At 43.5% G+C, this 26,287-nt stretch overlaps 1 protein-coding gene across 2 annotated transcripts in view; it reads left to right on the forward strand.

Moving 5' to 3' along the window:
• Nucleotides 1–26,287, forward strand: part of KIF13B (kinesin family member 13B) — a 216,976-nt gene that overhangs the window by 22,929 nt on the left and 167,760 nt on the right. For both annotated transcript variants that reach the window (XM_051842522.2, XM_051842523.2), the window contains exon 2: nucleotides 2,549–2,642. In XM_051842522.2, the coding sequence (XP_051698482.2) occupies nucleotides 2,549–2,642 (94 nt within the window). The remainder of the gene's footprint in view (nucleotides 1–2,548; nucleotides 2,643–26,287) is intronic.

Genomic DNA, 26,287 nt, shown 5'->3' on the forward strand with positions numbered 1-26,287 from the left:
GCTCCAGGAATTGGTTTTAGCTCCTTGGTCAAATATAAATTGGTTGTAGGTGTTTGGATTGATGTCTGGTGATTCCATTCTGTTCCATTGGTCTGTCTATTTTTGCACCAGTACCAGGCTGTTTTGATTATAACCTCTTTGTAGTATGTCTTGAAATCTGGTATTGTGATGCCTCTGGCTTTGTTTTTGTTGTATAAGGTTGCTTTAACTATTTGAGGTCTCCTGTGCCTCCCTATGAATGTCAGCATCATTTTTTCTAGATCTGAGAAGAATGTCTTTGGTATTTTGGTATAGCATTAAATCTGTAAATTTCTTTTGGAAGAGTGGACATTTTGATGATGCCAATATTTTTTTAAAAAGATTTACTTACTTGAAAGGCAGAATTGGGGAGAATGAAAGAGACAGAGACAGAGATAGACACACACCTTCCTTCTGCTGATTTATTCCTCAAATGGCAGTTGATAATTGTCTTTTAAAGTTTTATTTATTTTATTTGAAAGGCGGAGTTATGGGGAGGGTAGAGAGATCTTCCATCTGCTGGCTCACTATAAAAAACTTTACATTTCTTCTAAGTATGCTTCTAAGTATTTTAATGTTTTTAAATTTTTTTTTTTTTTAGTGATAGGGCATGAGTGTGAATGTGAGAGCGAGCCCTCCTATTCTGATTCTCTCCCTGGGTTTGCTAGAGACCTATGCCAGACCTAGAGCTCCATCCAGGTCTCTCATATGGGTGGCTGGATCCCAGTTACTTGAATCTCACTGTTACCATTTAGGGTCCATGTAAGCAGAAAGCTGGAGTCAGGAGCTGGAGCTGGGTGTTGAACCCAGGTATGCCAATATGAGGAATGGGTGTCTTTTTTTTTTTTTAAGATTTTATTTGAGAGGTAGGTAGAGAGAGTCAGAGGTAGGTAGAGAGAGAGTCTGAGAGACTCAGAGTCAGGGGAGGGAGGGAGAGAGAGAGTGGGGGAGGGCCGGCGCCATGGCTCACTAGGCTAATCCTCTACCTGCGGCACTGGCACACCGGGTTCTAGTCCTGGTCGGGCATCGGATTCTGTCCCAGTTGCTCCTCTTCCAGGTCAGTTCTCTGCTGTGGCCAGGGAGTGCAGTGGAGGATGGCCCAAGTGCTTGGGCCCTGCACCCGCATGGGAGACCAGGAGAAGCACTTGGCTCCTGGCTTTGGCTCAGCACGGTGCGCCAGCTGCAGCGGCCATTGGGGGGTGAACCAACAGAAAAGGAAGACCTTTCTCACTGTCCACTCTGCCTGTCCAAAAAAAAAAAAAAAAAAAAGGAAAAAAAAAAAAGAAAAAAAAGGGGGAGGAAGGGAGAAGGGAGAGAGAGTCAGGGGGAGGGAGGGAGAGTCAAGGAGAGAGTCAGGGAGAGAGTCACAGAGAGAAAGATCTTTCACCCATTGGTTCACTCCGCAAACGGCTTCAATGGCTGGAGCTGAGCCTATCCGAAGCCAGGAGTCAGGAGCTTCTTTTGAGTATCCCACTCACATGCAAGGGCCCAAGCACTTGGACCATCTTCCACTGCTTTCCCAGGCCATTAGCAGAGAGCTGGATTGGAAGAGGGGCAGCCGAGACTCAAACTGGTGCAGTTGTGAGATGCTGGCACCACAGTGCTGGCCCCAGGAAATTGGTATTTTGACCACTTGTTTCAGCACCAATCCCTTATTATTTTTGAGGCTATTATAGTGAAATTGTTTTCTTAATTTCATTTACAGGCTTTTTCATTGGGGTGTATGGAAAGACAACCGACTATTATATATTGTCATATCTTATAACCTTGCAGAACTTGTTTATTCTAGTAGGATTTTTAAACTAGATTCTGTAAGATTTTTAATGGGTTTTGCAGATCATATAATCTGCAAACAGTTTTATTTCTACCTTTGTAGTCCAAATGCCTTTTTTCTTGCCCAACTGCCCTGACTATAATCTCTAGTACTCTGTTGAATAGAAATTGAGTAGTAGAGACCCTTTTCTTATTCTGGATGTTGGAAGTTAAGTTCTTCAGTCTTTAACATTAACTCTGATATTAGCTGTAGTGGTTTTTAACAGATTTTGTTTATTCATTTGTTTTCACTTTGTTTGCAAGGCAAAGAGAGAGAGTGATAGGGAGAGATCTTCTATCTGCTGGTTCATTCCCCAAATGCTTGTAACAGCCATTACTGGGCTAGGCAGAAAGCAGAAGCCCAAAACTTAACCAAGTCAGGGACCAAGGCATTTGTGCCATCACCATCTGCTGCCAGGGTGTGCATTAGCAGGAAGCTAAATTGGAAGCTCAAACCAAGCATGCTGATAAGGGATGCGAGTGTTGGAAGTGTGCACCAGCTGCCTGCCCTTAGCCATGGTGGGTTTTTTTTTGTGTTTTGTGTGTGTGTGTGTGTGTGTGTGTGTGTGTGTGTTTTAGATGCCCTTAATTTGACTGAAAAATTTTCATTCTGTTCCTGGTTTGTTGAATTTTTTTTTTTTTTTATCGTGGATGAATGTTGACTTTTTGTCAAATGCTTTTTGTAAAATTAAAACTTTTTCTTGTGTCTTATTTGCAGAAATTGACTTGCATACCAAATGTGTGGTGGATGTTGATGCAAACAAGGTCATCCTCAATCCTGTAAACACAAATCTTTCCAAAGGAGAGGCTCGGTAAGTTAAGAAACAGTGTTTACGTTCAGCAGATTTTACATGACTGAAAACAGTGTTGGCTGTCGAATTGAGTAGTTGAACAAACATTGACTGCTTATTCTGCAGAGACATTTCTGGCTTCTGTGAGGCTCAGGTTGATGAGATAAGGACTATAATATAGAATGACGAAGTGTCAGAGTGAGGGTTGTGTGTAGGAATTATGTGAGAAGCTCAGGAGAGTGTTAGATTGGGAAGTAATTGAGGAAAGGGTCTTGAAGGCAGTGGTGCTGCCTAGAGGACCGCGTGAGATGTGACTAGGAAGAAGGGTGGAAAGGAAGGCTTTTAGGCTGGTCCTTAGAATGGGTGGCTTTGATTTCTGTCAACTCAAAGCCTGCCTGTCAGTCAGAGCCCATTTCAGGGTCATCTTTGTGGAGGCACTCGTGCAGTCCTCAGTGGTTCCCCTCCTGTGTGTACTGTCAGCGGTAGTCTGTACTGCGGACTTCATTATTCTTGGTGGTTTGCATTCTTAATTCCAGCTCTGCAGTGGATTTTAAGGTCTTTGAGGAAAGAGACTGCCAGGGGCTGAGGATGAATGCGGAGTACCACTTCCGATTTGGGTGATAGCATGAACAAAAGGCAGGCCAAGAAAGTGAATTAGGGAAGAATGAAGAGATTAATTTGGGTTTTCTCAGCAAATGGAGGGCAATTAATTTGATCAACTTAACTGGGATTAGATTACAGGAAATCTGGAAAGCAGATGAGGAAATTAGGCATTTTTGTCCTAATTTTGGCCATTGTTTTCAAGTTTTTGAGTATTACGATTGAGGAAGTGGATCAGGAAAAATTGTCAGTTGACAATGTAGAGGGTGGGTCAGACAACTTTGTGGAGATGAGCTGTGTCAGAGGTTTTTGTACTGTCCCTGAAAGTGATGAGGGCAGATGGGAGAGATGTGTCTGTCCTCACACTTTGCACAAAGTGATACGTGGTAAATACTCGCAGATACAGTGTTGTACACAGTGCTCTGTAAATGTTCTTTCAAGTAAAGTAGAAATAGAAAACGGCACTAGACTTCTGATCAGAAACTCTGAAATTGAATTCTTAACTGTGTTACAGCTAGTTTTAACTTCCTTGAACTTGATCTGCATGATATTTGCCGTATCTGATAGTTTTTTCCCCAAGAATCAAATGAATTAGTGATGGCTACAGTGCTTTGTAAAGGTGTTCTGTCAGTGTTTGAGTTCATAGTCACGGATGCAGAGATACTGCCTAATTAACTCCAGTTACGAGAACTATAGGATGTATGTCGCTCGGTGTGAAAGGTATTCGCGGGTCAGAAACGGTGCGGTGATTTTGATCTGCTAATGGAGTAACTGTTACCTTTAGTATTAATTGAAAATACTATGTTTTTTCTAATGCTCTTAAGAATTTTAGCCTGGAGACTTGCTTTAGTTGGAAATATGAACAACTGTAAACAAATCGGGAGATTGCATCCTATGGTAGAAAGACCGCGGAATGTCTGTGCCCATTTAGACTGACTGGGAGCCTAACTTGCTGGCGTGGTCACCTGTGGTCCCTACTTACAAAGTGTTTATTGCTGCCTAACAAATAACCTCCAAATGCAGTAGCTTGAGTGAACAATAGTCATTTATTACCTTCTGGTTTCTGTGGGTCAGGAGTTCATTCAGGGTTCAGCGGGGGTAGCTGGTCCTAGTTGCATGCTGTCTGGCATCTAACTGGAAGAATTGAAGGCTGCGGTTAGAATCGTGGGGGGAAGGTTTGGTCACCCAGGCCTAGTGTTGATGTTGCCTGTTGGCTGGAGGCATCGCTGGTGTGGTGTGGAATACCCACTCACAGGTAGTGGTAGGTTTTAAGGGCAAGCATCCTGAGAGAGAAAGCAAGTCAGAGGGGAGCAGTGCTGCCTCTTGTGGTACAGCCTGAGGAGTCCTGCACCACACTTAGGTCACATTTTCTTCTTGCTCAGGGCAGGTACAGAGCTCTGCACAGTTTAAAAGGGGAAGGGGCGGGCTGCTGCTTGGGACACGCCAGCGTGCCATATCAGAGTTCCAGCTACTCCCTTCTGATCCAGCTTCCTACAGATGCATCCTGGGAGGCAGAAGATTATGGCTCAAGTACTTGAGTCCCTGCGCCCCATGTGAGAGAGACCTAGGTGGAGTGCTGGGCTCCTGGCTTTGGCCTGGCCCAGCCCTAGCTGGCATTCGAGGAGTGATGAAGCAGTGGATGGGAGCTGTCTTTGGTCTTTCTGTCCTTCCCTCTCTGTCTCTGCCTTTACAAATAAATAAGATCGAAATTGAAAGGTGAAGTTTCCATGAATTTTTGAAGCCCTTCATATTTATTAAAATTGATTGAAAACATGAATAAATCAATAGATAAAACCATTTCCAATTTAATGGCTTATTCATGGAGACTTGGAAAACTTCTTTTTGTGGTACATATGGGATTTCTGTCTTAAAAAGTAAAAATTTTAAATTTGAAAAAATTGGTACTGCAAAGTCAACAAGAAATTACGAACATTGTCTCTGGAGCCAAGGCACCATGCTTAGCATGTCAGCTCGATCCTCTATCATCCGTGACTCTGAGAAGTTATTTAATTCTTCTCTGCCTCAGTTTACTCATCTGTAGAGATGCTGCTAGTACCTGCCTACAGGGTTGTTTTTTTTTTTTTTTAAATGAGGATTACTAGGCTAATCCTCCGCCTAGCGGCGCCGGCACACCGGGTTCTAGTCCCGGTCGGGGCTCCGGATTCTGTCCCGGTTGCCCCTCTTCCAGGCCAGCCCTCTGCTGTGGCCAGGGAGTGCAGTGGAGGATGGCCCAGGTGCTTGGGCCCTGCACCCCATGGGAGACCAGGAAAAGCACCTGGCTCCTAGCTCCTGCCATCGGATCAGCGCGGTGCGCCGGCCGCAGCGCGCCGGCCGCGGCGGCCATTGGAGGGTGAACCAACGGCAAAAAGGAAGACCTTTCTCTCTGTCTCTCTCTCTCTCACTGTCCACTCTGCCTGTCAAAAAAAAAAAAAAAAAAATGAGCATTAAATGAGTTAAAATACATCAAATGGTGGACTGGTACACAGTAAACCCTACAGAAATGTTAGCTATTGCTTGTGGTATTACTGTTGCTGTTAACAGCTGTGGTCAAGTTGTAGCCCATGGATCTTCAGTGATCCTATATGTCCTGTATGTCCATAGTAAGGTAGTCAGCTTTTTTCTTTTTCTTTTTTTTTTTTTTAAAGAAAAGGGAACATCCAATATTTGAGGCTACATGCCCAACAGAAAACTATCTAGTGCTATAAAAATTTCAGCTTTGCAAGATGAGAAGCTTTATTAAAGTTTGCCTAATGTTAATTGGCCTCTTAGAGGCTAACAAGCCATCTCTCATTGAGACGGACCTCTCGTTTTTTAAACTTAGTAATAGAAAATATTAATTTCGGGGATAGTGCTGTGATGTGGTGAGTTAAGCTTTTGCCTGCAATGCTGGCATCCCATATAGGCACTGGTTTGGTTCCTGGCTTTTCCACTTCCCGTCCAGCTCCCTGCTAATGTGCCTGGGAAAGCAGTGGAGGATGGCCTAAGTGTTTGGGCTCCTGCACCCATGTGGAAGACCTGGCAGAGGCTCCTGGCTTTGGCTTGGCCCAACCCTGGCTGTTGCACCCATTTGGGCAGTGAAGCAGAAGATCTTTATCTTTTCTGCTCTCTCTCTAACTCTGCCTTTCAAATAAATAAAATAAAAATCTGTACAGTTCAGTATTTTCCTTTAGTATCAACTAACTTGAGAAATCAGGTTGAGACATTGCTTGTGAAAATAGAATAAGAACAAAGGGATATTATCAAACACAGGAAAGATTAATGATGAACTCTTCTTATTTTACAGCACTCTACTTTGAACACTCAAGTGAATGGAATAGCTGTGTCTGCTAGATCTTTCTTTTTTTTAAAAAAAAGATTTGTTTATTTGAAAAGTAGAGTGAGAGTAAGAGTGACAGAGAGAGGTCTTGCATCTGCTGGTTCATTCCCCAAATGGCTGCAAAGGCCAGAGCTGTGCTGATCTGAAGCCAAGAGCCAGGAGCTTCTTTGGGATCTCCCACGTGGGTGCAGGGGCCCAAGGACTTGGGCCATCTTCCACTGCTTTCCCAGACCATCAGCAGGGAGCTGGATCAGAAGTGGAGCAGCCAGGACTCGAACCAGTGACCATGTGGGATGCCGGCACTACAGGCAGCAGCTTTAACCGCCATACCACAGTGCTGGCCCCACCAGATCTTTTTCTTGAATAGTGCTGATGTACATTGATGCATTTGATCTATATATTCTCTGATGCAGAGCCACACTGCCTATATTACAAGTAAAGAAATTGGAATCATCTAGCCCTGAATTAACTTAATTTTCTGGATTGATTCTGGGGTTTTCCAACTCATAATTTGCAACATAATTATGAATAATTTTTAGGGCAAATAGATGACTAATTCACTATCCTCAGATTTTTATAAGATTGTTAATGTGTAAGTCTTAGCATTTTGGAGCACATTATAAATCCCGTATGATGTAGCTAGTTAATATCGTACCATGATGTAATAGCTAATAGATCTTTAAGCTGTGTTTTATTTGGATTATATATTAGAGCTTATTAAAATTTTATCTTATAATCAAATGTTAATTCTGGTGCCTGTCTCCATGATAGGGCAGGGTGGTTCTCAGACTGTTTCATCTTCTGCCTTTCGCTGCTTTCCCTCCTTTGCCCACCAGCAGGCCTTTCTTGTGGACGGACTGATTGTTTTCTTAAACGTGATCAAGTTGTGTTTTCTCTGGGAGAGTGGCAGAACCAGTGTCCATATGAGATGCCAGCATCATAGGCGGCTGCTGTATGCCATGGTGCCAGACCCTGTTTGTTGTTGTTTTAAAGATTTATTTATTTATTTGAGGCCGGCGCCGCGGCTCACTAGGCTAATCCTCCGCCTGGCGGCACCGGCACACCGGGTTCTAGTTCCGGTCGGGGTGCCGGATTCTGTCCCGGTTGCCCCTCTTCCAGGCCAGCCCTCTGCTGTGGCCAGGGAGTGCAGTGGAGGATGGCCCAGGTGCTTGGGCCCTGCACCCCATGGGAGACCAGGAAAAGCACCTGGCTCCTGGCTCTTGCCATCGGATCAGCGCGGTGCGCCGGCCGCAGCGCGCTGGCCGCGGCGGCCATTGGAGGGTGAACCAACGGCAAAAGGAAGACCTTTCTCTCTGTCTCTCTCTCTCACTGTCCACTCTGCCTGTCAAAAAAAAAAAAAAAAAGATTTATTTATTTATTTGAAAGAGTTACATAGGGGAAGGGGGAGAGAGCGCGAGAGATCGCGAGAAACTTCCATCTGCTGGTTCACTCCCTAGATGGCAGCAACAGCTGGGCCAGACTAAAGTCAGGGGCCAGGAGCTTCTTCTGGGTCTCCCACATGGGCCCTCTTTTGCTGCTTTCTCCAGGTCATTAGCAGGGAGTTGGATCAGAAATACAGCATCTGGGACACCAACCAGCTCCCATATAGAATGCTGGCATCACAGGTGCAGCTTTACTCACTGTGCCATGCTGTTGGCTCCTGGGTGGTTTATTTGTGAACAGCTTTGTTGAGATACATACACACACACACATCATACAATTCATCCCTTTAAATTAAACAATTCAATGCTTTACTATATTTACCAACTTGTGCAAGTATCACTATTATCTCCTTTTATATCATTTTTATTATCTTTGTGTATATATTTGAATTTTCTCTGTTTCAGACATTTCCTATAAATGAAATCACACACTGAGATTTTTGGCAACTGGCTTGTTTTACTTATTAGCATAATGTTTTTGAGGTTTATCCATGCTGTAGCATATATCATTACTTTGTTTCTTTTATGGTGGGATAATACTCCATTTTGTTTATCCCTTCATCTGTTGATGGACATTTGGGTTCATCCCACTTTCTTGGCTTTGTGAGTAATGCTGTTTGTGTACAAGTCTTTTTGTGGACATGTATTTCATTTCTCTTGGGTACATACCTCAGCATGGACTTGCCAGGTCACTACGTTTACCTTTTGAGAACTGCCAAAGTATTTTCCAAAGCCCCCGCACCATTTTACATTCCTACCAGTAATGTATGTGGGTTCCAATGTCTTTGGGTTTTTTGTTTTTTTTTTTAAAGAACTGTCGTTTCCAGTAAGGAAATGGGGGTACCTCTGGCTAATTGGAGAGCGCATATCCTGCCTGGAGGCATTCAAATTACAAGGAGAAAGCAAAACAAAACATTGGGTTTTCCAAACAAAGCCTGTCTGGCCAGATCAGCCTTTGGCTACTGGTTTGGAACCGCAGCTCCTGATAAACTAGATTCTGGGTATTTTTCTATTAAGAGGCACTTCTTTGTAAAGTCTAAAAACTTGGGGCAAAATTAAGAAAAGTTCTAAAGAATAAAATACAGGCCGCTGCCGCAGCTTGCTGGGCTGATCCTCCGCCTGTGGTGCCGGTACCCCGGGTTTAGTCCCGGTTGGGGTGCTGGATTCTGTCCCAGTTACTCCTCTTCCAGTCCAGCTCTCTGGTGTGGCCTGGGGAAGACAGTGGAGGATGGCCCAAGTGCTTGGGCCCTGCACCTGCATGGGAGACGAGGAGGAAGTACCTGGCTCCTGGCTTCGGATCTGCGCAGCGTGCCGGCCGCAGTGGCCATTTGGAGGGTGAACCAACGGAAGGAGGAGGAGGACCTTTCTCTCTGTCTCTCTCACTGTCCAACTCTGCCTGTCAAATATAAATGTATTTTATTTTTTTATGCCCATCATTTTAACAAATCATTAACAACATAATGTAAACCTGTTTGTGCCACCCAGTTTGAACTCTTTCCCTGTCTGCCACAGTTAACTGCTTTCTTGACTTTGGTTGTAATTTTTCTTTGGTATTTGTTTATACTTAGACTATGTATATTTGTAAATTGCACATTATTGTAGGCACATGATTGCCTTTTGCTAATAAAAAGCCAAGGAGGTGACCAAAAAAAAAAAAAAAAAAAAAGGATGAGGGGATGATTTGTAAGATTAGGAGATCAAGACAGAGGCAGAACATGGACTCCAGCCATAGCAGGTTATTTAGGGATAAACCTGAGAGGGGCTCACTCATGAGGAACCCGCTGCAGAGAGGAGGCTTTTTTGTCCCTGTGCCATCACAAGTATACTGCATGATGTAGAAGCATCCTAATCTTGGGGAGGAAAGCTAACACTTGGCGTTTTATCAGATCCCCTGTTCTTCCTCCCCCCTCCTCCCTGAAAAGTCCCAAATAGGCTGATGTTGTGTAATGGGGAAGAGCTGCTGCCTGCTGCCATGCTGGCATCCATATGGGCACTGGTTTGAGTCCCAGCAGCTCCACTTCAGATCTAGCTCCTTGCTAACGCGCTTAGAAAAGCAGCGGAGGATGGCCCAAGTGCTTGGACCTCTGCACCCATGTGGGAGACCTGAATGAAGCTCTTGGCTTTCGATCGGCCCAGCTCTGCCTGTTGTGGCCATTTGGGTAGTGAACCAGCCAAGGGAAGACTTCTCTCTCTGTATCTCCCTTTCTGTCTATAACTCTGCCTTTCAAATAAATATTAAAAAAATTTCTTTTTGTTCCTTCAGATTTCCTACTAGACATTAGTTTAGTCAAGTTTATTAGCTAGCTAATGAGTCTCTAATAGGAGCAAAGCACACCAGGCCCTTCTCTGGAGGTTCAGAGTACTCATCCTGGGAGACACACAGATTGAAGCTCTTAAAATATATGCAGAGTTAAGTGAGGGTGACTCATGTGCTCCGTTTCTCTTGCAGAGTATATGGTTAGTGGTACTGAGGAAAGGGCCTTGTGCCAATAATTTCTTTGAAATACACAAAATCATTTTCTGACTAATTCCTTGTTAGTAGAGGGCATCATTAGGTCATATTAGATAATGACTTTTTAAATTTCTCTACTGCTATGTGGATACTAATTTAAATTAAGATTTTAATTGAGGGAAGTCATGCATAATGTAATTATGGTATGCACAATAGACCTGTTTGTTCTCTCTGCTGTGAAATGACTTGAGTGAGGCTAATAATTCTGCCCAAATAGAATCTGCTCCTCAGGAGAATAGTGTGTGGTATGTTTTAATTTCATAAACATGCTCTTCCTCAGAGAGCCTGTCTGCCCTAATTATGTCAGAACATGGTGGGCAGAGCTTTGTTTTACGTATGCAGTTGTATATGTTGAAGAAACATCTACCTGTAAAAATATACTGTATTGTTTAATGTATAAGCATTTAGTTTCTGAATGTAGTAAGAATAAATCAGACTGTTAAAAGCTAAAAAGGCAAGAAAATATGTGGTTGAATGCATATTATTTCCCAGTTATAGAAGCGTGCAGTTAGGGCCGGTGCCGCGGCTCACTAGGCTAATCCTCCGCCTAGTGGCGCCGGCACACCGGGTTCTAGTCCCGGTCGGGGCGCCGGATTCTGTCCCGGTTGCCCCTCTTCCAGGCCAGCTCTCTGCTGTGGCCAGGGAGTGCAGTGGAGGATGGCCCAAGTGCTTGGGCCCTGCACCCCATGGGAGACCAGGAAAAAAAGCACCTGGCTCCTGGCTCCTGCCATCGGATCAGCGCGGTGCGCCGGCCGCAGCGCGCTGGCCGCGGCGGCCATTGGAGGGTGAACCAACGGCAAAGGAAGACCTTTCTCTCTCTCTCTCTCTCTCACTGTCCACTCTGCCTGTCAAAAAAAAAAAATAAATAAATAAATAAAAAAAAAATAAAAAAAAGAAGCGTGCAGTTAAATTTCAGTAAATATGAAGTTTGTGAAGTTTAGTTCATAAAGTCTAGCAACATGTTAAGATACCCTCATAGATTATTGGTAAACCTGTTGCAGCTGAATTACAATGGACAGCCACTGTAGAATTTATGATGTTTAACATCGTCATTAGATGTATATGATCTATGTTCTTTGTGCTTTCACTATTTTTATTGGTACAACAGTTAGAAGGAATAAACACAATTTTTTTCCTAAGACAAGGAAAATCTCTACACCTTGTTTGAAATACTCCTTGGATATGAACATTTGATGTAAGGAGGACTAAGGATTATGTTACTCTATAACTTATCAAGTAAGTTATAGATAATAGGAGTTACATGTGGTGAATTTCCACAGAATTATGGATTCAGCAAAATGTTATATGTAGTACATATAAAATATGTATAGATGATAAAACATGTAATTATGAATTTAAAAAAAGGCAACAGCCAAGTCCTTCTGTTGAAGATTTGTTTTGCTTTGTTCTTTGGCCATAATCTATGAGGTTACTAATATGTATATAGTCTGCATAAGAATCTGGATTTCTTTTAAAGATGGAGGTAGCAATACTCTCTGGAAGGATGACAGGAGAAACCCATCCGTGTCTCAGTTGCTGTCTCACAATACCACTGGCGTTTTTTCTGACCTACTCAGCATTTGAACATCAGCAGTGTGCTAAGTATCAAGCTGAGTTAGGATAGTCTTTAATAATCCTCAGTGCCTTTAAATTAGGATCATCATATTTTTACACAGTGTATCTACCAGCATTCTGGTAAAACAAAAAGCAAAGCAGAAGCCTGGAAAGTTGAAAGGGAAGTTGAGCTGTTCTCTTGTAGATCTTGTAAGGCTAGATTTTGTGGACTCAGATTTGAAATGATTATATTGTTAATTGTGAGCATTGCATAATTTCTTATTAGAAATTTTCTTTGCAAATAATTTAGAGTTCTGGAGTTTCTAAAGCTTTACTCAGAGTTCTTTTAAAAAGCAGTGGTTATTTTTGGCCGGCGCCGCGGCTCACTAGGCTAATCCTCCACCTGCGGCGCCGGCACACCGGGTTCTAGTCCCGGTCGGAGCGCCGGATTCTGTCCCAGTTGCTCCTCTTCCAGGCCAGCTCTCTGCTGTGGCCCGGGAGTACAGTGGAGGATGGCACAAGTGCTTGGGCCCTGTACCCCATGGGAGACCAGGATAAGCACCTGGCTCCTGCCATCGGATCAGCGCAGTACGCTGGCTGCAGCGGCAGCCATTGGAGGGTGAACCAACAGCAAAGGAAGACCTTTCTCTCTGTCTCTCACTGTCCACTCTGCTTGTCAAAAAAAATTAAAAAAAAAAAAGGTAGTGGTTATTTTACATTTCACTTTGCATCACTTATCAGTATATGTAAGTATATAAAATCTTTTATCATGTTTTGACCTAGGTATAAAATAAGTCAGTCATTTTGTCCTACTTTTGGGAAAACTCAGCTGGAATTTACATAAAAACTATTGATTAACATAAAGTTGTATTTAACATTTTAAGTTTTAAAATTTTCTGTTATGGTGCATTTGAAAGATGTAGCAGTGTGAGCAGAACCATATAATGTGCTTAACACTTACCCCCAGACCATTAACCCAGGGTAGTACTCTCCTGTCTACAGTTTCATCCCTTTTCTCTTTCCTATGTTATTTTGAAGGCAATTCCATCTTACCCACAAATATTTTAACGTCTTATTTTTAAGCAAAACCACAATACCATTATTATTCCTAAACAATTAACAAGTTGAATATCCCTAATCAAGGAAGCCGAAGTTCTAAATGCTTGAGAATCCAATCCTCAAAAGAGCATTGACTTGACTCCACAAGTGGAAAATTCCACACCTGACCTCTTGTGACAGGTTGCAGTCAAAACAGTCATACCTAAAATGTTATATTTATTCCATTTAGACTGTATAAGATGTGTATGAAATATAAATGAGTTTTGTGTTTAGACTTGGATCCCATCCCAAACATGCCTCATTATGTGTTTGCAAGTATTCCAGAATATGAAGGAAATCTGAAGCAATTATAGTTCCAGACATTTTGGATAAGAGATACTCATCCTGTAGCACCAATTTTTCTGTCTGTATCAGATGTCCATTCTTCTCATAGTTTGTCTCCCAAAATTTTTGAATTAGGTCCTCAATGTGGTATATACATTGTGGTTTGGTAAGGTTTCTTTTTTCTGTTCTGATAATTTTAATTATTTTTTTTATATTGATATTTTTTTGCCCACTTTTCCTCATTGTTTTTGAAAGACTGATTTTAAAATTCCCAGCCAAGGTTTAGACCTTGTCTATTTCTTGCTCTTATTCTGTTAAATTTTGCTTAAAGATCTGATATAGATGTATACATACATAGTATTTTGTGATCTTAAAGAATAAACCCTTTTATAATTATCAGATGACTCCCTTATTCCTGATAATACTCCATGTCTTAACATTTGCTTTGTCTCATCACAATATAGCCTCATCAGCTTATTTTGCTTCCTGGGTACATGTCCCTTTTTTCCATATTTTCATATTTTTTAATTGTTAGGAATCTTATTTTTTTGAACAGGCAGAGTGGACAGTGAGAGAGAGACAGAAATGTCTTCCTTTGCCGTTGGTTCACCCCCCAATGGCCGCTGTGGTTGGCGCACTGCGCTGATCCGAAGGCAGGAGCCAGGTGCTTCTTCCTGGTCTCCCATGCAGGTGCAGGGCCCAAGGACTTGGGCCATCCTCCACTGCACTCCTGGGCCACAGCAGAGAGCTGGACTGGAAGAGGAGCAACTGGGACAGAATCCGGTGCCCTGACCGGGACTAGAACCCAGTGTGCCGGCGCCGCAGGCAGAGGATTAGCCTATTGAGCCGTGGCACTGGCCAGGAATCTTATTTTTTGATATAAAAAATTTAAATTAATATTGTATATGTTTTGGACTGCAATGTGATATTTTGGTATGTGTGTACAATGTGTACTGATCAAAGCAGCATGATCAGCATTTACCATTCTTTGACATTACTTTAGGGTTGGAGGCTTGGTGCTTTCTCCTGTTTGTTCATACAGTATGGACAGGTTATTGTGAATTGCTCTCTCCCCGCAGTAGCAACTTACGCCTTTGACTGTCCAGATTCCCTCCAGGGCCCCCTAGTCCCTCCAGGCCTCTAGGAATCACCATTCTGTTTTCAGATTGAAGTGTTTTGTTGTTGTTGTTGTTTTAAAATTTTTTAATGCTTTCAGCTCCCACATGTGGGAGAACATGTGATGTTTGTCTTCCTGTCTGGCTTATTTTACTTAAAATGTCCTCCAGTTTGATTTGCTTTGCTATAAATGTCAGGGTTTCATTCTCTTTTTGTAACTGAATAGTAACCTGTGTGTGTATGTGTATCACAGTTTTCTTGTCCATTCATCTGATGATGGACATTTTGGTTCATTTCGTATTTTGGCTATTGTAAACTGGTACAGTGTGGGGAGCAATCCGGACTAGACTAAGTTACTCGAATTAGGACTTATTCTATGCATCTGCTCTCCCACAATATGGCGCTGGGAGAGAAGTAAACAGCTTCCGCACAGCTGCCTCCAGTTCAACCAATTAACTGTAGGACTTGCTCCTGATTGGAGAGCAGCGTACTCGGCGTGTGGGCAGCTGAGTTGGGATTGGCGGAGGAGGACTATAAAGGAGGAGAGAGACGGCATGCACCAGGAACATCTATGGGGAACATCTAGCTGAAGGAACACCCGTGCAGCCCCCGAGAAAGCCGGCCGGCGGTGTGCCGCTCCCCTGCGGAAGTGGGGAACGTGGCTAGGGGGAACTGCCCTTCCACGGAGGTGGAAGGGATAGTAGCCAACCCGGGAAGAACCAGCAGCAAACCCGGGGAGGGCCGAGCAGACGAAAGAACAGCGCAGGGTCCTGTGTTGCTCCTCCACGAAGAGGGGGAGCGACAGTACAGCAAACATGGTGGGGCAGGTATTTCTTTCATAAAATGATTTCATGTCTTTTGGGTATATATCTAGTAGTAGAATTGCTGAATCATGGCAGTTCTATTTTTAGCTCTTTTTTCTTTTAATAGAGATTTATTTTATTTATTTTAAAGAGTTAGAGAGGTAGACACAGAGAGCAGGGCCTTCCCATCTACTGATTCACTCCACAAATGGCCGCAGTGGTGGAAGCTGAGACCATCTAAAGCCAGGAGCTTCTTCTGAGTCTCCCACATGGGTGCAGGGACCCAAGCACTTGAGCCATCTTACACTGCTTTCCCAGGTGCACTGGCAGGGAGCTGGATAGGAAGTGGAGCAGTCGGGACTTGAATTGGTGTTCGTATTGGATGCCAGTACCACAGGCAGCGACTTCAACCCAATGCACCACAGCACTGGCCCCTATTTATAGTTCTTTTAAGATATCTTCATATTTTTCATAGTGGCTGCACCAATTGTGCTATATTTTCAGCATTTGTTACTTTCTGTCTTTGTGATAATAACATGCTAACTGGGGCTGGTGCTGTGGTGTAGCAGGTAAAGCTGCCGCCTGCAGTGCCGGTATCCCATGTGGGCATCAGTTCAACCCTGGCTGTTCCACTTCTGATCCAGCTCTCTGCTATGGCCTGGGAAAGCAATGGAAGATGGCCCACATCCTTGGGCCCCTACACCCACGTGGGAGACTTAGAAGAAGCTCCTGGCTCCCGGCTTTGGGTGGGCTTATCTCTGGCCGTTGTGGCCAATTAGGGAGTGAACCAGAGGATGGAAGACCTCTCTCTCTCTACCTCTCCTTCTCTGTGTAACTGCTTTTCAAATAAATAAATAAATAAATATTAAAAAAAAAAAAAAACATGCTAACAGGGATGAGGTGATACCTCATTGTGGTTTTGATTTGCATTTCCTTGATGGCTAGTGAAATTCAGCATTTTTTTGTATGTTTGTTGGCCATTTGTATTTCTTTTTTTAAAAGATTTTTACTTATTTGACAGGTAGAGTTATAGACAGAGAGAGAGAAAAGAAAGGTCTTCCTTCTGTTGGTTTGCTCCCCAAAATGGCCACAACGGCCAGAACTACGCCAGTCCCAAGCCAGGAGCCAGGTGCTTATCCTGGTCTCCCATGTGGGTGCAGGGCCCAAGGACTTGGGCCATCCTCCACTGCACTCCCGGGCCACAGCAGAGAGCTGGACTGGAAGAGGAGCAACCGGGACTAGAACCCGGCGCCCATATGTGATGCAGGTACCACAGGTGGAGGGATTAACCAAGTGAGCCACGGTGCCGGCCCCTGTATTTCTTCTTTTGAAAACTATTTTGGTTAGATCCTTTGTGCATTTATTCACTGGATTGGCTTTTTTCTGCTGAGATTTTGGAGTTCAGTCTAGATTTTAATGCTTTGTCAGATAAGTAGCTTGCAAATATTTCCTCCCATTCTGCTGGATCTCTTCACTCTATTGCATGTGTGGTGGGGAAGCTTCCGAGTTTGCTGTATTAGATTCTTTCTATGAAATTCAGAACACCAATTTGTGAAGATAAATTCCATTTGTTAGAGCAAAATCAGATTGCAGCTAGCCCTGGAGCTGAGGAACAGGCTTGATTTTTAGTAATATTTGTGAGTCCACAACTTTTTGTTCAACCTTGCACTGTTCCGTAATCTCATATTTCTTTTTTTCTTTGTAGAAGATCTCACCTTCCTGGTGTGGGGGCTTCTGCAGCTGCTTTTTTTTTTTTTTTAATATTTATTTGTAAGAGTTATGGAGAGAGGTAGAGACAGAATGAGGTCTTCCATCCGCTGGTTCACTCCCCAAATGGCCGCAACAGCTTGAGCTGAGCCTATCCAAAGACAGGAGCTTCCTCCAGGTCTCCTGCGTGGTGCAGGGGTCCAAGCACTTGGGCCATCCTCTGCTGCTTTCTCAGGCACATTAGTAAGGCACTGGATTGGAAGTGGAGCAGCAGGGACTTGAACCGGTGCCCATATGGGATGCCGGCGCTGCAGGCTGGTGCTCTAACCTGTGCCACAGCGCGGGCCCCAAACTGCTGCTGCCTGAAATAAGTATCAGATGTTTTGGGATTTTCAAATTGCTGATATCAATATTTTTAGTTGGCAGAGACAGATTTCTAGTATGCTGTATGCAGAGGAAACCAACTGAGGGATAGGGGTCCAGTTACAAGGAGCAGGCCACTGCTCAGCTGCTGTGGGAAGACCACCCTCTTGCTGCTGTGGTGCCCAGTCAGGAAGAGCAGATGGTCCTGGGGCCATGCTGTCCATAGTCTCCTCCCGGGCTGATGAAGGGCTTCTTGCCGTGGCCCTGTAGCTTCCAAGGTGCATCTTGAGTGGGACATTATCCAGGCATTTTGCCAGGCTTCACCACCCTGATGCCACCGTTCTTGTCACCACCAACTGGTTTTGTGACAGCAAGAAACTTCTTTTTGATTCTGTATTTGAGAGGCCAGTACTTCCTCTTGTACAAGGCTTTTCTGAAATACATGACAGACCACGAGGATCTGCCAGTCCCTCACATGAGGACAGGGTTTGGCTGCAGTGGGATTTCCCCTTCTTGGGCTTCTTGTTCTTTTTAACTTTGCTGCTGCGTTGCTCGCATTCTTGGTTGGGCATTTCTTAGTGTTGGGCTTCAGAGCTGGAACTTTGTCACTCACTGTGTACCTTGCAAGATGGGGAAGAAGTATTGCTTTTTTCTAATTCTTTAAAGAATGTCATTGGTATTTTGATAGAGATTACATCGATTCTGTAAATTTGTTTTAGGTAATAAGGACTTTTTAAGATTAATTTGAGAGAGTGACAGCGAGAGATTTTTTCCATCCACTGGTTCACTCCCCAGATGGCTACAATGGCCAGGGCTGTGCCAGGCCAAAGCCAGCAGCCAGGAGCTCCGGCCAGTATCCTGGGCTGTCTTCTGCCGCTTTTCCAGGCACCTTTATTTATTTGAAGATTTATTTCATTATTTGAAAGGCCAAGTGACAGGGAGAGAATGTGCACATTCGCATGATACTGATCCTTCCAGTCCATGAACAAGGAGCATCTTTGCCTTTTCTGTGTTTCCTGATGATTCCATTCATCAGTGTTCTCTAATGTTCATTGTAGAACCTTTCTATTTGGGTAAATACTCCTTAATACTTAAATTTTTAAATAGCTATTGTGAATGGAATTTTTTTCTTGGTTTCTCTCTTAGCAAGATCATTATTAGTGTTTAAAAATGCTACTTTTGTGTGTGTGTTGATTTTGCGTCCTGTGACGTAAAGTTTATTGTTGGAGTGTTTAGGTTTATTCATGTGTAAAATAATCTGCAAACATGGATATTTTGACTTCCTCCTTTGATTTTGTAATTGATTGGTTCCTCGGTTGAAGGAACTAGGTCATTTGTTCAGTAGATGGATTACAAAATGTACTTATTACAGGAGATAGATTATCCTTATTTAGTCAGAAAACAAACCTTGTTGATTTTCCTTGTAAATATTTTTATACTGCGTTCCTTACCATTCTTTCTGACGTTGTCCTAGTAAAAGACTTTATTGCCTTATGTTTACATTACAACATAGCCTTTCTAACTGGTTTCTGGAACCCACTATAACAATACTGATCTTTGGCCGGCGCCGCGGCTCACTAGGCTAATCCTCCGCCTTGCGGCGCCGGCACACTGGGTTCTAGTCCCGGTCGGGGCACCGGATTCTGTCCCGGTTGCCCCTCTTCCAGGCCAGCTCTCTGCTGTGGCCCAGGAGTGCAGTGGAGGATGGCCCAAGTACTTGGGCCCTGCACCCCATGGGAGACCAGGAGAAGCACCTGGCTCCTGCCTTCGGATCAGTGCGGTGTGCCGGCCACAGCGCGCCAGCCGTGGCGGCCATTGGAGGGTGAACCAACGACAAAGGAAGACCTTTCTCTCTGTCTCTCTCTCTCACACTGTCCACTCTGCCTGTAAAAACAAAACAAAACAAAACAAAACAAAAAAACAACAACCCTGATCTTCAAGCTTGCTCCTGCTTCCTGTAATCTGTCTTTGGACTTCAGAGTATTTATTAGCTCTGCTGATTTATGAATATCACAACCTAGGTAAAATCTCTTACATATTTGTCCTGCATTACTTTCTGATGATTCTAATATTTTGCTTTTTTCTATGCATTTGGAAATTCCCTTCTCTTCTATCTACAGGAAACCTGGGACCACTTCTTATCCTTTCTGTCTCGTATGGTGCTTTGTAGCTGGCTGCCTCTTGATTGTGTTGTTCTGTTTGTGCTGGTGTTCTCAGAGGCTCCTCATCTTGTTACTACTCCAGATTAGAAGTCTGAAAGGTGATCTGTGAGTCTAGGATTTGGATTTTCTATGGAACATCTCGAGAACGGAAAATCCACTCTAACTATGTAGGATGCAGCTTTCCAGTAATGGAAATCCTTGTCCACTAGAGATGTTCTTCTGTTTGGATGGTGAAAAGGGTTACGTTTTTGTTGTCGTCTTCCTAGACTTGTGTAGCTTCACAGCTTTTGTTTTGCTTTTGTCTTTCTGACAGCAGTGCTTTGTTTCCTTGCCTTTTCATTGGTTATATTTAAGTTTGCTGCTTCCTAGTGATTTAATATTAGGATCATATGGTAGGATAAATTTTCCTTTTAGAGGACCAGAGCTGTGGTGCAGCAGGTTAAAGCCCCAGCCTGCAGTGCTGGGATCCCATATGGGCACCAGTTTGAGTCTCGGCTGCAATGGCCAGAGCTGGGCCAATCTGAAGCCAGGAGCCAGGAGCTTCTTCTGGGTCTCCCAAGTGGGTGCAGGGGCCCAAGGACTTGGGCCATAGTACAGAGCTGGCTTAGAAGTGGAGCAGCCGGGACTCAAAAACCCTGGAATCACCATTCCACTTTCTGTCCATATGATTTTTCATTGCTCAGGGGTCCTCCTATAAGTGGAATTCTATAGTACATGTCTTTTTTTTTTTTTTTTTTTAAAGAGATTTACTTATTCATTTGTTTGAAAGAGTTGGAGAAACGGAAAGAAATGAATCTTCCTCCCACTGGTTCACTCCCTGAAATGGCTGCAATGGCCCAAGCTGAGCCAGGTTGAAGTCGGGAGCCAGGAACTCCATATGAATCTCCCGTGTGGGTGGCAGGGGTCTGTGTACTTAGACCATCCTCTGCTGCCTTCCCAGGTGCATCAGCAGGGAGCTGGATTAGAAGTGGAGCAGCTGAAACTAGGACCAGTGCTCACATAGGATACCAGCATTACAGGCATTGGCTTAACCTGCTGTACCACAACAGCTACCACTAGTTATGTCTTTTATGACTGACTTATTTCACTTTGTTATCAAGGCTCATCCATGTTGCAGTCTGTCAGAATTTCCTTCCTTTTTAAAAGCTGAGTATTATTCCATGTTATATGCCATTTAAAAATCCTTTTATTCATTGCTAGACAGTTTCCATTGTTCTCACACTTTAGCTATTGTAATAATATACTGCTGTGAACATCTCTTGAAGACACTGTGTTCACTTCTTTGGGGTATATGCCCAGGAGTACAATTGCTGGAACTTTTCTTCCTCCCTCCCTCCCTCCCTCTCCTTGTTTGATTGAAAGGCAGCGTTACAGGGGTGGGAGGAGAGGGAGAGAGAGATACTTTGCATCTGCTGGTTCATTCCCCAAATGGTTGCACCGGCCAGGAGTTACACTGGGCCGAAGCCAGGAGCTTCTTCCAGATCTCCCACGTACGTAGCAGGGGCCCAAGCACTTGGACCATCTTCCACCATTTTTCCGGGCACATTAGCAGGAGCTGGATCATAAGTGGAGTAGCTGGGACATGAACTGGTACCCATTTGGGATGGTGGCACTGCAGATGGTGGCTTAACCCACTCCCCACGATCCTTTATATTACTTCTTGGGACTGTCAGCCTCTGCACTCTGAATATTATGTGTTCTCAGTTTTTCTTTAGCTTATTAAGATGTTTAGCCATGTGAATTCCGTGATTGTTGACATGACCTTATTTAAGTATTTTGAAATAGTGTTCAGATTAATACATTATTTTGCTAAAATGTAAAGCAGTGCTACTCTTTCCATGAAGTATATATCTTTTTTGTTTTGAAATTTTTTTCCTTAATGTGTTCATATTAATGCCATGACTTAATTTTAAGTGAATTCATAAAACCAATTATACACTTTCTCATTTTAATTTCTAATTCAAAAAGGCTATAACTCACACAAATGAAAGTCCTGTATGTGCCTTACTACATTTGAGAGTTAAAGGGGTTTTGATACCACAAAGTTTGAGGATTTCTGACCAAGTTAATTGTCTGGGGTACTCACCACAGTTTTATTAGCACAATAAGCATTTTTTTTTTTGTTAATAAGCAGTGCCACTTAAATGTCACTTAAATGTCATGTAAATGCTTTAGTCACTTCCATGAAAAGGTTTATTTACCTGTGGTGTTTATGAAGGGTATAGCACTATGAACTAAAACATTTTCCACACTAATTCTGTGAATTCAGAGTTCAAACTCAGAATGCCCAGAAATTTGCCTGTGTCTCCTTTTTGGGGTGGGGGTAAGGTCTCCTGTTTCTGAGCCTTCTGGTTGTTCACTTGCTCTTGGCAGAGAGGGTAGTGAGGTACACAGCAGGCAGATGGAATTTTGGTGTGAAATAAGGCTTTTCAGGGGCTTTAAGTGAGATTCAGATGCTGGATAGGTGAGAGAATGGGCAGGTTGTGTGTGTTACATAGTCTCTGTCTGCCAGGATATTAAGGAAGTAGAGAAAGCAGAAATTCGGTGTTACATTTTAATTTTCATTTTTTAAAAAAAGATTTTTATTTATTTGAAAGGTAGAGTTAGAAAGATCTTACGTCCACTGGTTCACCCCCCTCTCAGATGGCAACAAGGACTGGAGCTGAGCCGATCCGAAGCCAGGAGCTACTTCCAGGTCTCCCACATGGGTGCAGCAGCTGAAGCACTTGGGCCATCTTTCACTGCTTTCCTAGGCCATAACAGAAAGCTGGATCAGAAGAGGAGCAGCTAGGACTTGAACTGGTACCCGTATGGGATGCTGGTACCACAGGTGGAGACTTAGCCTACTACACCACTGCACTAGCCCCTTTTATTTATTTTAAAGACAGAGATGGGGTGGGCAGAAATCTGCTGGTTCATTCCCCAAATACCCACAACAGCTGGAGCTGGGCCAGGCTGAAGCCAGGAGTCCAAAACTCAATCGAGGTCTTCCACATGGGTGGCAGGGACTCAATTACTTGAGCCATCGTTTGTTGTCTCTGAGGGTCTGTGTTAACAGAAAGCTGGAATTGGAGCCAGGACTTGATCCCTGATAAGTGATGGTGATGTCTTAACCACTGTGCAAGTGCTTGTCCCTTATTCCTGTTTATACTTCCAAGTAAAAATTCAGTCTTCAGGGTATCTATTAGTTTTTTTTATATTTGAAAACTTAAACTCTTCAAGAAAGCTTTTTTTGGGGGTCTGGCTGTTTGGCATAGTGGGTAAAGCCACCACCTTGACGTTGGCATCTCATATGGATGCTGGTTTGGCCTGCTCTGCTTCCAATACAGCTCCCTGCTAATGGCCTGGGAAACCAGCAGAAGGTGGCTCAAATGCCTGGGCCTCCACATGCACGTGGGAGATCCTGAAGAAGCTCCTGTCCCAGTCTCAGCTGTTGGTCATTTGCATAGTAAACCAATGAATGGAAGATCTCTCTCTATCGGTCTCTCCCTTTCTCTCTGAGAGAGAGGTGGGGAGAGAGAAATCTTTCATCCACGGGTTTACTCCCCAAATGGCTGACACTGCCGGAGCTGAGCTGATTTGGAGTCAGGAGCTTCTTCCTGGTCTCCAACGTGGATATGGGGACCCAAGGACTTGGGCCATCTTCTGCTGCTTTCCCAGGTCATAGCAGGGAGGTGGATTGGAAGTGGAGCAGTTGAGACTCAAACTGGCACCCGTAGGAGATGCTGGCGCTGCAGGCCGGGGCTTTACCCGCTATGCCATGCATGAGCCCCTCAAATCTTTTAAAGCATTTTTTTTCCTCTTTGAAAGTTGATTTTTGTCATGCCTGAAAAGTTTTGGTTGGAGTTTTTTGTTTTGCGAAGTGAAATTTTTATAGCAGTTTTATGCAATAATACATATACATGCAAGTCTTCACAAAGCACATTTTTTTCCTTTTTAGAGAATATAAACATCTGGGAAATTATAATTTTCAAAACTATTTTACCCTATAAAATAAAAACCATTGTAGGAATCTTAGTCATTGTGCTTTGTAAATTTTGTTGGACTTAACATGTTCTTCTGCCTAGAAAATCAGCTGCCTTGGTGTTTTGGTCACATGCTGGTGACAAGTAAACTGTCTTGCTCAACTTCATTCTTACTCAGTGTTGGCACAGCAGAAACCCCATGTGTAAGCAGAACCTCTGCCTTTTCAATTCATGACTCTTACTACTTAGTCACTGGTGGGTCACAGCCATTCTTGCCGTCTGCCGTCTTTCTGGGGGCAGGTATAAAATACTGTGCCGGGAAGAGCCATTTTGCACACTTTAGGTAGTATTTGATGCCAGTCATCTGCATTTAGTTACATGAGTCCTATAGAAAAACCTGTGGTATGAAAATCCCTACTCTGGAGGTAGCTTTATTGGTCTGAAGCCCCGATGTTAGCTTTCATCTATTTATTCTGGGAAGGATGCTTTAAAGTGGTTTATTGGAACAGAGACTAGTTCAAGGTTAAGCCATACCCTGGCATTGAACTAAGACTTTGTGCCACTTCAGAAGCTTCCCTTGAGTTTTCCGACTCTGGTTTCATCCTTATCCTCTGTATCAGATACCTCCTCTTAGCCTCACTTCTCGCTGGAGCCTTTGATCATGTTCAGACCTGGGCTGTTGCTGGCTCAGCCTGGACTCCGACCCCTCCTCACCAGGCATGATCTGACTTCATCCTTTCCCCTCTTTCCTGGGATGCACTGCTTTCTGAGGAATCCGTGCTGAGACATCTAGTCCATTTGCCCTTGTCCATCTACCAGTGTGTTCTCTGGCTTCCCTGTTCCCTGGTTCTCTGAGCCGACTCATCCTGATGAGGCTTGCCTTCTCCCTCTGCCACCTGGTACTTGGTATTGATAATAAAGGCCTGAGCTGAAAAATTAGGTCATACATTGGCCTGTTCTTAGAGTGCATTGATTTTTAATTTATCAACTTCATAAGCATTAGAAAGGATCTCCAGTTGAGCTTCTGCCAGTGGAGTATAACCATTGTGGCTGTGGGGATAGGAAACCCACAAGTTGGTCGACAGAAGATGTTTCTTAGTCCTGGGCTTGAATTCTGGCTGTTCCATGTACCAGTTGTGTAAATGTAGAAGTTCACACCACCTCCCTGAGCTTCAATTTGCTTTTCTGTGAGATGAAGATAACACTAAAATATGTATTTTGAAGGATTGAGTTATTTATGTAAAATGCCTGGCACATGATCGGCACTTAGTAGATAGTAGCTACTATTATACCTTGATTTATTCTGATCAACTTCATAAAAGTTTTATTCATAGAAATGTCATTTTAAGTAATATCCTTATCAAGCAACACTGCCATGTGTTGGTATTCGGTACTTACTGGCTGAGTTAGGCCTGTAGCAAACTGTAGCAGCAAGTTTCTCATCACAGGTGTGGCCTTTTGCTTGTAGTTGACAATGATCACAGGTGACTTTAACTGTAGATCTGAGTATACATTCTTCTAGATAGCAGCTACAAGATGTTTATTTCAGGGCCTGTGGTTTCCTGTGCAGAGTATCAATTTGCATAATATTGCCCCAAATTATTTTCCTTGTTCTGAGCAGGATCTATTATTATCATAGTAAAAAGGAACTCGGAGGTCAAGGTCTTTGAACACTTGCGTGTTGATAATACAGAGACAGTGTGCAGTTCTTAGAAATACAGGTGAATAGAGACATTAGCTTTTGAATCCTCTCATGATGACAAGTAGCATTTATTTGTTGGCATTGTTTATATGGTTTTGAATTTTTAAAAAATTTAAAAATTTCATTTATTTATTTGAGAGGTAGAGTTACAGAGAGAGGGAGGAACGGAGAAAAGTCTTCCATCTTTTGGTCTGGGTCAGTTCCCAGATGGCCACAGTGGGCAAAACTGGGCCTATCCAAAGCCAGGCGCTTCCTCTGGGTCTCCCACATGCATGCAGGGGCCTGAGTACTTGGACCATCTTCTATTGCTTTCCCAGGCTATAAGCAGAGAGCTGGATTGGAAGAGGAGCAGCTGGGACATGAATCAGCACCCATATGAGATGCCTATGCCACAGGCGGAAGCTTAGCCTACTATGCTACAGTACTAGCCCCAAAGACTTTTTTTTTTTTTTTTTTTTTTTTTTTTTTTTTTTTTGGAAAGGTAGAGTTACAGAGAGAGGGAGAGAGATCTATCCACTGGTTTACTTCCTAAATGGTTGTGATGACCAGGGATGGATGAGAGGGACCAGCGTTGTAGTGTAGCGGGTAAAGCAACTGCTTGCAACACCAGTATCCCATATGGGCACTGGTTTGGGTCCTGGATCCTCCACTTCTGATCCAGCTCCCTGCTGATGGCCTGGGAAAGCAGGGGAAGGTGGCCCAATTGCTTGGACTCCTGAACCCATTTGAGAGACTTGGAGGAAGCTCCTGGCTTCACCCTGGCTGTTGTGGACGTTTGGGGAGTGAACCGGTGGATGGAAGATTCTCTCTCTGAAACTCTGCATTTCAAATAAATAAAATAAATCCTAATAAAATAAAATAAAAATGGGTAAGGCTAAAGCCAGGAGTATAGAATTCCACCCACGGCTCCCATGTGTGTGTAGGGGCCCAAGAACTTGGGCTATCTTCTGCTACCTTCCTAGGTGTATTAGCAGAGAGCATGATTGGAAGTGGAGCAATTGGGACTTGAACTGGTGCTTACATGGGATGGCAGAAGCTTAA

This window comes from Oryctolagus cuniculus, chromosome 2 (genome assembly GCF_964237555.1).
Source record: "Oryctolagus cuniculus chromosome 2, mOryCun1.1, whole genome shotgun sequence".
Lineage (NCBI taxonomy): Eukaryota > Metazoa > Chordata > Mammalia > Lagomorpha > Leporidae > Oryctolagus > Oryctolagus cuniculus.